The 15266-nt window shown below is 40.5% G+C and overlaps 1 protein-coding gene and 1 pseudogene across 1 annotated transcript; one reads left to right on the forward strand and one right to left on the reverse strand.

Moving 5' to 3' along the window:
• ZNF582 (zinc finger protein 582) lies at positions 1-13464 on the forward strand. Its single transcript, XM_007457461.1, has 5 exons — positions 1-37; positions 1632-1720; positions 3401-3527; positions 3779-3874; positions 12023-13464. Exons 2-5 carry the CDS (start codon positions 1712-1714, stop codon positions 13342-13344), a joined length of 1554 nt encoding a protein of 517 aa, XP_007457523.1. The 5' UTR covers positions 1-37; positions 1632-1711; the 3' UTR covers positions 13345-13464.
• LOC103087920 (solute carrier family 25 member 36 pseudogene) lies at positions 10801-11439 on the reverse strand (annotated as a pseudogene).
• Positions 13465-15266: the final 1802 nt, after the last annotated feature.

Genomic DNA, 15266 nt, shown 5'->3' on the forward strand with positions numbered 1-15266 from the left:
GTGCGTCTGCGCTGTCTTCCGGCTCCCGACTCCGCCGGTACGGAGCGGGAAGCGTACCTGGGGCTGTGCGGGGCGCGACCATAGGGGCAACTGGACCCGAGTAGGCGGCAGGTGAGGGGCTTCGGAGCTTGCTAAGCGCTCCGGAGTCCACGCAGGACTGGGCGCCGAGGCCGGGCGGGTCGCTGGCCTGGGAAGAACCCGAACGTCTCGCTTCATCGTCGGTCTGCAGTTTTCCCGGCTCTGGACTACACTGCCCATCTTCCCCCGCGGTGCGCGCCGTGCTTGCGCCCCCTGTCGGCGTCAGGGCTCATAGCCCGGGTCCATAGACCCCTTAGGTGGGTGTGTCTGTTGGGGGAGTCCCCACCTCCAGAAAATACTTACGGATGTTTTGCGTTTATTCTTACGCGTGCTTTTTAAAAGATCTGGGGCGAAGTCTTGTTTCATGAGATTGTCAACGAGTTGCAAGACCCCAGAAGATTTAGAACCACTAGTTTAGAAGGAGCAACTTGGAGACAATTTAGAGGATCTTGTTGAAAATTTATCCAACCGTGGGGAAGTGGTTGAGTAAATCACTAGCCACCGCTGTAATAGACTATTTATAGATAATACAAATAATGCTTAAAAAAAAAGTGTTCATAAGGAAAAAGTCCTACTACATGGATATTAAGGAACACTTATCATTATTTCATTTACACATTACTTAGAATTAAATATTTGTAACATGCCAGGCACTGTCCTAAGCTCTTTTATAAAATACTGCGGTTTTACTGATGAACTCAGGAAGTGGTTAAATGGCATCATTGTTAACACTTGGTTGTTTTCCATTCCAGTTTTGGGGTTTTTTTGGGGGGGGTGGTTAGCCTGTGTGTCAGTAGATGGGTGGGTTTGACTTCTTTTGCTGAATGTTCTCTTGTTGTACAAAGGGTCCAGTTGTGAATATATTTGTCAGTTGATGTTGTTCCACATTATTTTTGATAGTTGCTTGGCATCCATCATACGGCTGTGCCAAAAATGATTCAACTACTTGCCTACTTGTGAACTGTTAGGTACTAATCTTTGGTTCTGTTTTTTTCAGCAAATATTGTGCACACAGTTTTGCTCACTGTTATATCTCTGTGCAGGGGCACGTTTATGTGATGATAATGGAGTACGGGGCCTGGTCCATCTAATTTGCCACTGCAAACATTTGTTGACTCAGGCAGGGTCCACAAAATGGTGTCTGCCAGGCCTTAGGTATGGCTGTAAGGTTCTTTGTGAGTTAGGAAGTTAGGGTAATAGCCAGGGAGACTTCCAAAGGTGTTACATTGTGGGAATGAGACAGTTAAATGCTTTGGTTCTGGGAATGTTTCACTGTGGGCTGGGCTGATGCAGATCATGCAGGCTTTGCTCCCTGGCCTAAGGACAGCCTTCCTTGTCCTTGGGACACCATCCTTAGTCACTGGACCAGGTCTGAGCATCCCCACCTCAGATTTGCATCAGTAACAGGGTGCAGCTGGGTAAAGTCCACAGGTTGTCCCAGCTCCCTCTAATTTGGGGGGATGGGGAGTAAAGGAGGTGGGTATTTGTCACCGTGGCATTCTGGGAGCTGTGAAGCAAGCCTAGCCTCTCATGTTTGCTCTTTCCTCCCTCAGCTCTGCCATCTCAGGACTCTGCCCTTCCCTAAGAGAGAAACAAGGAGGAGGACCCATCAACCCATGAAATTTTGACCGTCATGTCCCTTGTGAGTTTTAAAATCATATAAGTATTTGCTTTCCTTATCCTGAAGCTTCCCACCTGGGTTCCATCCAAGAATCTGGTTCTCAGAGGTTCCCATTTTAGGGAACAAAAAGACCAGGCAGGGCTTCCCTGGTGGCGCAGTGGTTAAGAATCCGCCTGCCAATGCAGGGAAACGGGTTCGAGCCCTGGTCTCCGGAAAGATCCCACATGCTATGGAGCAGCTAAGCCCGTGCGCCACAACTACTGAGCCTGCACTCTAGAGCCCGCTAGCCACAACTACTGAACCCATGTTCCACAACTACTGAAGCCCACGCACCTAGAGCCTGTGCTCCTCAACCAGAGAAGCCACTGCAATGAGAAGCCCTTGCACCACAATGAAGAGTAGCCCCCACTCGCCACAACTAGAGAAAGCCCACGCGCAGCAACAAAGACCCAACACAGCCAAAAATTTTAAAAAAATAAAAATTAAAAAAAAAGACCAGGCAGCTAGTATCCTCTCCCATAGCCCCATCCACTCTGATCAGTGCCCACACGGATTCATTCTATATAGCACTCCACATCTTCTGTTGGCTTGGTATTTTGCTGGGAGGCCAGAGGGAGAAGAAATCCATTTCCTTACACAAAATGAGAGCATCCCTTATAGGAACTGAGGTTTGATGAAATGGTGATGGCTACTGATGAGGGATCACACACAAAAAAGCAGGGAAGCTGGTATTGGTTGGTCTCAATTTCAGTGTGACATTGACACTGTCATTCAGGTGACATCTCCTGTATTGACAACTGGGTGTGTAACTGAAGTTTAGCTGGGAATCTAGGAGAGATTAAGATGCCAGAATTAAGGTCCAGTTTGGAGTTGAACAGAGCATTGGAATATTGGTTACTCTCCATCAGCTTCTTGAGTTTAAAAGCAAGCAAAGTACAGAGCTGAGGACTGAAAGATAGATAGATGGATAGATGTTCAGATAGATCTATCCATCTGTCCATCAGATAGATGGATAAATTGTTCAGAATCTGGGTAGTCATAGTTTTGGAACAGCCTTAAGAGATCTGACCTTGGAGACCTCTGCATCCAAAGGAAGAGAATGGTTGAGTCAGTTATTTCACTTGATAGAAAACTGTACAGCTAATAAAGTAATCTTCATTGAAGATTTTTCTCATAAGGAAAAATGTTTGTGATACACTTTCACATAATAATGAGCCTACATCTTGAAGCAATTCTTGACTTAAATGAAAGTTCTGTTTTCTAAGATAGAAAATATTTTTTAATAAAACATTTTGGGGAAAGTCTACCAAAAATTGTTGGGTTTTGTTGTTGTTACTCCATAAAAGTACAAATGATAGGTTTCACATTGAGAATTTATCATATACCAAGGACAGAGTAGGCAGTGTGCTTGATTATATTGTCACAACTGAGAAACTCCATTTGGCTGGATTTTAATTTTCGTCCCAGAACTGAGTACAAGAGCTTTGGTTTGTAGTAAAAAGGGAAGTTCAATAATATTTGAACATCTCTTTTACCTGTGCTCATCTTTTCCTATCACTTGTTCACATCTAAGGCCTCCAGCCCCAGCTTTCTTTTTCACCAGAACACCCCGTTCTTGCAGAGACCTCCTCCATCTCCTCTCATCCCAGTGAAAAACATTTCTTTGAAATACACATATAACATACCTGCCTGTTGTTCCAGGGTTCAGACTTGTTCAGGGATGTGGCCGTAGTCTTCTCCCAAGAAGAATGGGAACAGCTGGCGCCTGCTCAGAGGGATTTGTACAGAGATGTGATGTTGGAGATCTATAGCAACCTGGTCTCACTGGGTAAGGCGATGTGGTCAGTTTGGAGGTTACCCCTGGGCACATCTGTTCCTTCTTACCAGTTTTGGGGTGTCTTTTGATTGGTTAAAGGGTAGCTCTATGGCCTGAAGCTACATCTTCCTCAGCCTTCAGGTGACTCACATATTCCCCTGGCCCGTCCTGCAACTGCCTCTCCTGCTCGATAACCAGGCCCTAGGTCTGAATTCTGGGGCCCCGCACCGTAACTGTGTGGCATGTTTTCTTCTCACATCCAGGTTTTGCCATTTCCAAACCTGATGTGATCTCCTTCCTGGAACAAGGCAGAGAGCCCTGGATGGTGGAGAAAGTAGTGACAGGAGGCCAGTGCCCAGGTGAGTGAGGCATGTGTGGGGAGAGAGAACCCACTGCAGATAACTGTCTAGCTGGCTGGTGAGGAGGCAGTCCTTTTGAGTTAGAAAATTTTCCTTCCAAGTTGCCAAACTCCAAGGTCTGGTCTTGGTCATCATCTTCCTTAGCTTATCAGCAGCATTTGACAAAAGTGGTTGTTCCTTCCTTCCTGAAACATTTATGTATATCTGGGTCATCACTACCTCTTGTTCTCACCTAGCTCATTAACCATCCTCAACCTCCTTTGGTTGATCTTCTCATTTTCTGTAAAAGCTGGAGCACCCCAGGGCTCAAACTTCGGCCTCTTCTGTTTATTTCCATTCCCCAGGACCTTCTCCATGACTATGCTATACGTACCACTCACACCTGTGCTGTCTAATGTGGAGCCACTGGCCACATGTGGCCATCGAAATTTAAATTCATTACAATTAAATACTTTTGGGGTGGGGGGCATGGCACGTGGCTTGTGGGATCTTAGTTCCTGGACCAGGGATCAAACCTGGGCCCCTGGCAGTGAAAGCATGGAGTCCTAAGTACTGGACCGCCAGGGAATTCCCTACAATTAAATACACTTTAAAATTCAGTACCTCAGTTGCACTTGCCACATTTCAGATGTTCCATAGCTATTTTGTGGCTTGTGGCTACAGTATTGGACAATGCAGATACAGAATATTTCCATCACTGGAGAAATTTCTTTTGGACAACACAAATTCATACCTTCACGTTCAGCTTCTCCCTTAAAACTCCAGATACCTATATCCTACAGCCTTCTTATCAACTCCACTTGGATGTTCACCAGACACTTTGAGCTTAAGTCCAAAAGGGAGTCCTTGATCCTTCCTAACAAATATATTCTTCCCCCTTTCTTCTGCACTTCAGTAACAGGGGACTCTATTCTAATTGCTCAAGTCAAAAACTGCTGAAGCACCCTTGACTTTTCTGTCTCACACATGTATTCAGTCTGTCAGGAAATCCTGTTCACTCTGCCTTGAAATATATCCAGAATTTAACCACTTCTCACCAACAACCAACACTGCTACCACCCACGGCCCCAGCACCACTTGGACTACTGCAGTAGCCTCCTCCCCATGCCTCTGCCTGCACTGTTGTCCACTACAGTGCATTCTCCACACAGCAGCCGGACCGTCTCAAAACTTCAGTGAGGGTGTATCACACTTCTGCTCAAAACCTGCCCACAGGGCTTCCCTGGTGGCGCAGTGGTTGCCTGCTGATGCAGGGGACACGGGTTCGTGCCCCGGTCTGGGAAGATCCCACATGCCGCGGAGCGGCTGGGCCCGTGAGCCATGGCCGCTGAGCCTGCACGTCCGGAGGCTGTGCTCCGCAACAGGAGAGGCCACAACAGTGAGAAGCCCGTGTACCACAAAAAAAAACCCAAAAAACAAACTTGCCCACAACTTCCCATCACTCAAGAGGAAACCTAAAACCCATACCATGGCCTAGAAGGCTCTGTGTCTGTACTGTAGCCATCAGCCACACATGCTGTTTAAATTTTAACTAAAATGAAACATAGAATTCCATTTCACAGTCGCCCTAGCCACAGTGCCAATGCTGAGTAGCCATGTGTAGCTAGTAGCTGCCGTACTGGAATAGAATAGAACATTTTCAGTATCACAGAAACTTGTGTTGGACTAAGTTGCTCTAGAAAATCTGCCCTGCAGCCTCCACTCTGATTTGATTTCCTACCACTCTCCATGTTGCTGACTCGGTTATAGCCACACAAGCCTCTTTGCTGTTACATTAACATAGAGGTTGGCAAATGTCTTGTTTAAAGGTCCAGACAGTTAAGTGTTTCAGGCTTTGCCCGCTCTGTGGTCTCTGTCGCAAGTACTCAGCTCTGCCATGGGAGCACAAAAGCAGACAATACAAGTATATGCATCCTGGCTTTGAAACATCAAGCGTATTCCTGTTTCGAGGCTTCTTCCCTTGCTGTCCCTTCTGCCTGGGGTGCTCCTGTTCTGGATGGGGGATTTCTGAACCTTAGTGGTATTGACATTTTGAGTGGGATAATTCTTTGTTGGGGCCAGGGTGGAGGGGGTGTCATTCTATGCATTGCAGGATGTTTAGCAGCTTCCCTGGCCTCCCTTTACTTGTGAAGCCAAAAATGTCTCCAGACATTGCCAAGTGTTCCCTGAGGGGGGCAAAATCTTCCCTGATTAGACCCAAAGTTACAGTGTGACACGAGACCAAAATCATGTCCATAAACAATTTCTGCAGCATTCAAGAGAATTTCAAATGGAAAACTAAGAACTAAGCGTTACTGATGTGGTAGATTCATCCACGTTGAAGTGGTAGTTGGCCCCTTGGAGTGAGTGAGATCAGGGTGGAGTGAACATGGGGAGAGAAGCTGTGTACTGCCGTGTAACCTAACATATTCGTGGTTCCGAGAATTAGGACATGGGCATCTCTGGGAGGCCATTATTCTGCCTACCACACCTGAAATGTCACAGAACAGATTTTTTTGCTTTTGTCGTTTGAGTTTTGACAGCATGTGTTTGTTTGAGGTGCTCAATTTGTTTACTCCTTAGATATGTGGGTATGTGTCATATTTAAAGAGAACTTCACCCTCTGAGGTTATGAGTCTCCTGTGATATTTTTCTAGCTTATTTATGATGAAATTTATGACCCATATGGAATTTTTCCCAATGTAAGATGTGATTTCATGTTATTTTCCAGATTATTATCCACTTATTGAAACAGCATTTATCTCTTCACCACTAATGTATAAAGCCAGCTTTGTCATCTGCTTTATCACCTCTGTATTTGGATCTATTTTTGGACTTTCTGTTCTAGCCCATTAATCTCTCTAACCATGTGTCTATACCATTATGGTTTTAATTTATTAAGAGTTTAAATGTTTTAAATATCTGGTACAATTAGTACCTCTTCATTGTTATTTTTCAGAGTTTTCCTGGCTAGTCTCATTTACTTTTCTGTCCAAACCCTAGAATCAGTATATTTGCTTTCAAAAAAATAAAATCATGCAATTTTTCTTACTGCGATCACTGTAAATTTATAGATTAATTTAGGAGAAAACTGATTATGCAGAGTCTTCTATTGAGGAACATGACAGGCTTTTCCTTTCATTTATGTCCATCCCTGATTAAGGTTTTAACATTTTCTTCATATAGATCTTATATGTGTCTTATTACATTTATTCCTAGGTAGTTTATATTTATTGCTGTTACTGGCATAATCTATAATATAGACTAATATGGCATTCATCCATTTTATACTCCAACTGGTTATTTTTTTATATATGACAGAAGCCATTCACATCTTCAGATGAATTTTGTAGCTAACCCAACTTACTGAATTTTCTCATTGTTTATGACAGTTTTTTATGTAACTCTCTTGAGCTGTCCAAGTATTCAGTTATATCATCTGCATATGGTGATAATGTTTTTACATTTTTATACCTTGCAGGTTGTTTTCTCTTGCCTGATTAGGATGCTGATTATGTAGTACCCGCAGAACACTGTTAAGAGGGGTTTTACGTACTAATCTTGTTCTTGACCTTAATAGGAATATTTTTAGTGTCTTTCATTAAGCATAATATCAGCCATAGGAATGAGATAGGGGTATTTTCTTAGGTTAAAGAAGATCCACCTTTTCATATTTTATTAAGTGTTTTTTTCTTTCCATCTATAAAATCTGCATTATATGAATAGGTTTCCTCATACTGAACTCCTGATACTGAATATTGAATTTAACATTCAAGTGTTGCATTTCTTGAGCCAGTTGTGGTCATTTATAGTTTTTATGGAAAATGTTTTTTAATTTTTTTAAAGTTATGGTAAAATATACATAATAAAATTCACCTTATTAAAGTGTATAGTTCATTGGCATTTAGTACATTCACCATTATCTAGTTTCAGAATATTTTTATCGCCCTGTGATATTGTGATTTATAATAAGAAATATATATTTGTTCTTCATCCCTGTTTTTTGGCACACAAGTCTTAAAACCCTTGGAATCTCCAGCGTCATAAGTGTCTTCTTATATGCTAATTAGATGACTGGTGGCTGGGGTCTCCTGGATAGCTTCAGGATGGGGGCTGGTTGAGAGGGGAACCAATTATGTGATTAAAGGGTTGGAACTCTCAGCTCCACCCCCAACCCCAGGGAAGGGGGTGCTGGAGTTTGAGTTAATCACTGATGGCCAATGATTTGATCAATCATGCCTACATAGTGAGGTTTCCATAGAAGTCCCTGAAGTATGGGGTTCAGTGAGCTTCCAGTTTGCTGAACACATGGAGGTGCTGGGAGGGTGGTGTGCCCAGAGGTGGTATGGAAGCTCCACAGCCTTTCCTCACATCTTGCCCGATGCATCTCTTCTGTCTGGCTGGTCGTAAGTTACATCCTTTGTAATAAACTGGTAATATAGTAAGTAAACTGTTTTCCTAAATTCTGCAAGCCATTCTAGCAAATGATTAAAACCCATGGAGGGGGTTGTGGGAACTTCCATTTATGGGGGGTGGGGCACTGGTAGGGGCAGTCTTGTGAGACTGAGCCCTTAATCTGTGAGATCTGCAGCAAGATAGTGTCAGAATTGAATTTGTAGGTTGCCCAATCAGTATCTACCAGAGAGATGGAGGGCTGCTTGGTGTAAGCGAAAAACCCACACACATTTGATGACCAGAAGTGTCAGAAGTGAGGTATGGAGTGAATGGTGTTGAGAAGTGTGTTTTTCCTAGACATACCCCAGAAGGAAACCCATACCCATACCCATACCCATTAAGCAGTCATTCCTCATTCCTCCTTCCCCCCAGTGCTTGGCAACCACTAATCTGCTTTCTGTCTCTATGGATTTGCTTATTGTGGATATTTCGCATAAATCATACAATATGTGGCCTTTTGTGTCTGGTTTCTTTCACTTAGTGTGATGTTCTTAAGGGTGACCCATAATGTAGCATGTGACAGGATTTCCTTCCATTTTAAGGCTGTATTTTTTAATCCATTCATCTGTCAATGGACATTTGGGTTGCTTCTACCTCTTGGCTATCGTAAATAAAGTTGCAGTGAACATGGGTGTGCAGGTATCTCTTTCAGATTCTGCTTTCATTTCTTTTGGATATATACCCAAAAGTAGAATTTCTGGATCATATGGTAATTCTGTTTTTAACTTTTTTAAGAGCCACTATACTATTTTCCATAGTGACGGCACCATTTTCCATTCCCACCAACAGTGCACAAGGGCTCCAATTTCTCCACACCCTATCAACACTTTTTTTTTTTTAATAGTGGCCATCCTAATGGCTGTGAGGCAGTATCTCATTATAGTTTTGATTTGCATTTCTCAAATGATTAGTGATGTTGAGCATGTTTTCATATGCCTGTTGGCCATCTATATGTCTTCTTTGGAGAAATGTCTATTCAAGTCCTTTGCCCATTTTAAAATCAGGTTATCTGTGTTTTTTGTTGAGTTTTAGGAGTTCTTTATATTGTCTATTAACCTCTTACCAGTTATATGGTTTGAAGATATTTTCTCCCATTCTGTAGGTTGCCTTTTCACTGTGTTGATTTTTTTCCTTTGATGCACAGAAGTTTTTAAGTTTGATATAGTCCCATTTGTCTATTTTGCTTTTGGTGCCTGTGCTTTTGTTACCATATCCAAGAAACCATTGCCAGATACAGTGTCATGAAGCTTTTGCCCTATGTTTTCTTCTAGTTTATAGTTTTAAGTCTTAGGTTTAGGTCTTTAATCCATTTTGAGTTATTTTTTTAAATGTGGTATAAAGTAAGGGTCCTGCTTCTTTCTTTTGCATGTGGATATCCAATTTCCTCAGCCCCATTTGTTGAAGAGCCTGTCCTTTCCTCATTGTGTGGTCTTGGCATCCTTGTTGAAGATCATTTGACAATATGTATATGGGTTTACTTCTGCGCTCTCCATTCTGTTCCACTGGTCTTTATGTTTTCCTTTATGCCAGTACCACACTGTTTTGATTACTGTAGCTCTTTAATATGCTTTGAAATCAGGAAGTGAGAGAGGCCTCCAACTTTGTTCTTCCTTTTCAAGATTGTTTTGGCCATTTGGGATCCTTTGAGTTTCCATATGAGGAAACCAAAACATTTTAATGCTAAGGCTATACATAAGATTTTTAGACATTATTTCATTTGTTGTTAAAAACAGTAACTACTAATGCTAAATAATCAGCTTCTAAAAAAACTGCACCAGATCCTATCAGGAAAATATAAAAATAATACAGAGGACCTCATTATTATTGTTGCTATTTTGCAACTTTACAAGAAGTAGAACAGAAGCCAGAAATTAGAAAATTAGTACTATCTTTGTATAGTTATAGCACAATATATGATTAGAGATGGCTTAATTCAGATGAGTGCAAAGTGCTCATGGAATAAACACTGTACTCTAACTGCCATAAATCAGCAAAACTCAACTGTGTCTGATGTCTGTGACAGAAAATATGGCATTTTGGAGAGAGGAGTGTTTTTAATGGCATGTCCTTAGAGGCAGCAGTTTTTTTTACATTGCCAAAAAGACCAAGTAATATGTTATCACTTTAGTTCCTAAAACCAGATTTCCATTAGGGCATAGTTACATTCCCAAACTAATTTTCTTCTGTCCACCAGGCTGGCTTTAATATTCCATGGTCCACTGCAATCTTTTGGTCCCTTGTTTATAGGATGGCAGCCAGATGTTGCTAACCATTGAGTAGATGGACCACCAGTTCATAGTAGCCATTATAATGGATGTGTTTGGAATCTGTCTTAGCACAATTGTTAGAGCACAATAAAGAGACCTGTAAAGAGAGCTTCCCTCTTCAACAACCAAACGTGGTGTCTGAAAAAATACCTCTACTTTTTGTTCTTTTCACTCTCTTTGTTCTTACAGCTTCACGTGGTGCAAATTTTTGAGGTGACAGCAGCATCATTCCCAGAAAATTGATACTTCTTTCACAGACTTTTCATCATCTTGCATTGTCAAAGTAATCTTTTATTCCAGTAGTTTTTGCTTAATAATTTCACAAAAAAACCAATAGTGGTCTCTGATGTGCTACCACAGGAAGCAGACGTGCCCCTATAAAGTCCCCTTTGGCCTTCTGTCTATAACTTATGAATATGTTCAAAAGCACCCATTCACTTTCCCCCATAGTTCCTTGCATGAAGCTGAAACCAATTCTTTATTATTAACCAAATGGGACTGATTTCTGTGACTGCAGTAAAACGGGCCACTGTATGGAAATGATGTACCAGGTAGAATCAAGATCAAATACACTATTCAGCCTTTCCTTGCAGTTTTGAATAACCAGCAAAGAATATTGCTCTGGAAGAGGCCACCCCTATTAAATTTGGGCCTAATCTTCTAAACAAGGAACAAGGCCCTCCTTTTTCCAAGGACACTTTTAGGCAGTGGAAAAGTCCAGGAGAGACTGGTCCAGCTGACATTAGCTCTAGCCACGGTGTTCAGCTAAACTTCAGAGACAGAAAGCATTACAGCAGAAGGCCACAGCTGTGTTATTACACCTTCCAGTGGACATGTGAAAATAGCCCTCCTATACCACCACATCAAGCAAATGCACCGTCATGTTCCTCTGGCCAGAGAAGTATCCAGTCACCACTCTCCATCATTTTTAAAAATCTACTTTATTGAGGTATCATCTATATTAAATTAAATGCATGCATCTTAAGTACAATATTTTAATGGCTACTGGCAAATGTATACACTTACATGACCACCACCACAGACAAGATAGAGAACATATTTATCACCCTGAAAAGTTCCCTATGCTCTTTCCCACACAATTGCTCATACCCCCCCAGCCCCTGGCAACAAATGATTTGCTTTCTGTTACTCATATGTGTCTTTTCTAGGGTTTCATAGAAATATTCATTTTTTAAAACCATGGTTCAGTGGTGATTCTGATCCACACTAACATTTTAGAACTACTCTTATAATCTCTCTGATTACCTCATTCATCTTTATTTATGGTATTTCCTCTTTCTCTGTTCTACTCCATTTTCTAATTTCTTAGTCACATTCAAGAGCTTACAGATATTATCCTGAGTCTGAACTTTCCAGTTTTTACTATAGAAGTTACTTTTTCTGGAAAAGGAAAAAACAAATACATACTTGTTTTGTTCTTTTTCAGTATTGGAGTCCAGGTATGATACTAAGGTATTATCTCCAAAGCAGCACAGTTATGAAGTACAGTTACCCCGGTGGCAGATAATGGAAAGCCTTACAAGTTATGGTTTTGAGTGCTCAAGTTTCCAAGATGATTGGGAATGCAGAAGTCAGTTTGACAGGCAAGAGGGAAATCCAGATGGACATTTGAGTCAAATGATAATCGATAATGAAGAAATGTCCACTTTTGACCAGCAAGCATCTCTTACTTTTTATCAGAAAATTCATATTGGAGAAAAACCCTATGGATATGATGAATGTAGAAAAGACTTCTGGCAAGAGGACTTCCTTATTAATCATCAAGGGATTCATACTAATGAGAAACCCTACAAATGTAAGGAATGTGGGAAGGCTTTTAAATATGGCTCACGACTAATTCAACACGAGAATATTCATTCTGGCAAGAAACCGTATGAATGTAAGGAATGTGGAAAGGCCTTCAATTCTGGTTCAAATTTCATACAACATCAGCGAGTTCATACTGGTGAGAAACCTTATGAATGTAAGGATTGTGCAAAGGCCTTTAGTCGAAGCTCACAGTTGATTGAACATCAACGAATTCATACTGGTGAGAAACCCTATCAGTGTAAGGAATGTGGCAAGGCCTTCAATCGGATCTCACATCTTAAAGTACATTGTAGAATTCATACTGGTGAAAAACCCTATGCATGCAAGGAATGTGGGAAGACCTTTAGTCATCGTTCTCAGTTGATTCAACATCATACTATTCACACTGGCAAGAAACTCTATGAATGTAAAGAATGTGGGAAGGCCTTTAATCAAGGCTCAACTCTTATTCGACATCAGAGAATTCATACTGGTGAAAAACCCTATGAATGTAAGGCATGTGGGAAGGCCTTTAGGGTGAACTCACAACTTAAGCAACATCAGAGAATTCACACAGGAGAGAAACCCTACCAATGTAAGGTATGTGGTAGGGCTTTCAAACGGGTCTCACATCTTACTGTACATTATAGAATTCATACGGGTGAGAAACCATATGAATGTAAGGAATGTGGGAAAGCCTTCAGCCATTGCTCACAACTGATTCAACATCAGGTAATTCATACTGAGGAAAAGCCCTATGAATATAAGGAATGTGGGAGGACTTTAAATCATGACTCAACTACCATTCAACATCAGAGAATGCATGATAGAGAAACACAAGTGAATTTAATAAATGTAGAAAAACCTTCCATCAGCACTTATCCCTTATTAATCATCAGAGAATTTATGTTAGCAAGCAACCATATGAATGGAAATAATGGGAAGAGTCCATTAGCTTAGGCTAATCACAACTTACTCTTTTTATCTTGGAGAAAGACATGAAGAATGTAATGCAAGTGAGAATTCCTTTATTCAGAGTTGTCCTTTATCCTGAGTAATAAAATTCATATTGAAGAAAAATTATACGGATGCAAATTTTTTTAGACCATGATTGTCAAAGATGAAAACATTGGAAAAAATTTTGTCTCTAACACACACCAGAATCACATTTTCTTACCACAGTGTAATAATTTTAACAATGGCCAAGTGTGAATTTTATTGGAAATTAAAAAGAAGAAAAAAAAAAACAAGAACAGCCAAATTACTCTTGGGTTAACAAGAAACTAAGTCATGCAGTTACCATCAGTGGTAAGGAACAGAATGACAATGAGAGTTTTTACATGTCAAGAAATGTGTGATGTGGCTGAAGTTACTCAGAGGAACTTTTATGGCCTTTAAGTATATGCAAAACATGAAAACCTGAAAGATAGTACTCAAATATACTAAATGTACTATTTAAGAAGCCAGAAAAGACAATACCAAACACCCTGATGATGAGTAAATGAACAGAAAACAAAAACAAAATGATGAAATAGGAAGTGGTTATCCTATAATAATCTCATTTTTTATTTCTTTCTGATCCAAGAGTAAACTAAATTTAGGAGACTGTTTCTTAGTTTCCAGGTTGTTTTAGATTATCTTTTATAACATCACAGACAGAAGGGGTTGGTTGCCTACCTAGCAGCCATACCCAATTCCCATTCCTATTGGCAGCATCTGTGTCTTGTCTTAGAAGCTGCAGATGTCACATGCTAATTTTCAGCCTGCTTTGCAGCTCAAGATGGCCCAGATGTTCCAGTGTATGGCCAGTATGTTCTAGGGATCTACAGGGCCTTCTGGGAAAGATCTTATTCAGAAGAGACAGATACATTAGGAAGACTCCCTCCTCTTTCATTTCTTGCTTTTAAACATTTTCCTCTGAGAACTTGATGCCTGGAGCTGCTGCAACCATCTTGGAACCAAGAGCAGAAAAGAGAGGACCTCAAAGAAGCTGACCCAGCACCCTAACACTGAGCTATGAGGCCAGTTTGGAACTGTCTCTTAGATGCCTTGTTATCTAAGAAAAATAAACCTTTATTGCTGAAGTTACTTTTAGTTGGACATTTTGTAAACTTGAGCTGAAAGCATCCTAAATGATGTAACTTCAAATTTTATTTTATTATGATTGGTAAATGTGGCCTGAAAGTATCTAATTTTTTGTATTTAGCATTTTTCTTTGTGGCTAAGTACAGGATTGATTTTTGTATATGTTCCATAACATTGAAAAATAATGTATATTCTTTTTTGGATACTAGATTATATTTAAGCAGTAGATTATAATGATAAAATTCTCCACATTCTTATATAATTTGGTATACTGGATCAGAATTTCCTAAAATTGAATTTTTTAACCACAATCTTGAATATCCAGAGATTTTTTACTTTATGTTTGACCTATAAAGACATATAACTTAACCCCTATTTAAGAATCATACTTCTATCACTAAACAATATCCTACTCTGTCAAGTGTAGGGGTCAACAAACCAAATCTGGCCTGCTGCCTGTTTTATAAATAAAGTTTTATTGGAACATAGTCATGTTCATTTATTTACATATTGTCTACAACAGTAGAGCTGAGTGGTTGCAACAAGGACTGTGGCCACAATGCCTATTTATTTCCTATCTGGCCCTCTAGATAAGAAGTTTGCCAACCTTGGTCTAGTATAATCGTTTTGGTATTTTATTTCCATACTGTGTAACACTAATAATATTTATCCTTGTTTACTTGGTATATTTTTGCCCATCCACTTATTTTCAACCTGTCATTCTAGTTATTTCTTATAAAAAATATATAGCTAATTTTTTAACAACTCAAAATACAAATTTCTTTTTCTGTAGGGAA

The sequence above is a fragment of the Lipotes vexillifer genome, unplaced genomic scaffold, assembly GCF_000442215.2.
Source record: "Lipotes vexillifer unplaced genomic scaffold, Lipotes_vexillifer_v1.1 scaffold995, whole genome shotgun sequence".
Taxonomy (NCBI): Eukaryota; Metazoa; Chordata; class Mammalia; order Artiodactyla; family Lipotidae; genus Lipotes; species Lipotes vexillifer.

Excerpts from the sequence above, each read along its gene's own strand:
- ZNF582 (XM_007457461.1), top strand. Across the intron at positions 3,528-3,778 it reads TAGCAACCTGGTCTCACTGG|GTTTTGCCATTTCCAAACCT; the intron begins GTAAGGCGATGT and ends TCTCACATCCAG. Across the intron at positions 3,875-12,022 it reads GACAGGAGGCCAGTGCCCAG|TATTGGAGTCCAGGTATGAT; the intron begins GTGAGTGAGGCA and ends GTTCTTTTTCAG.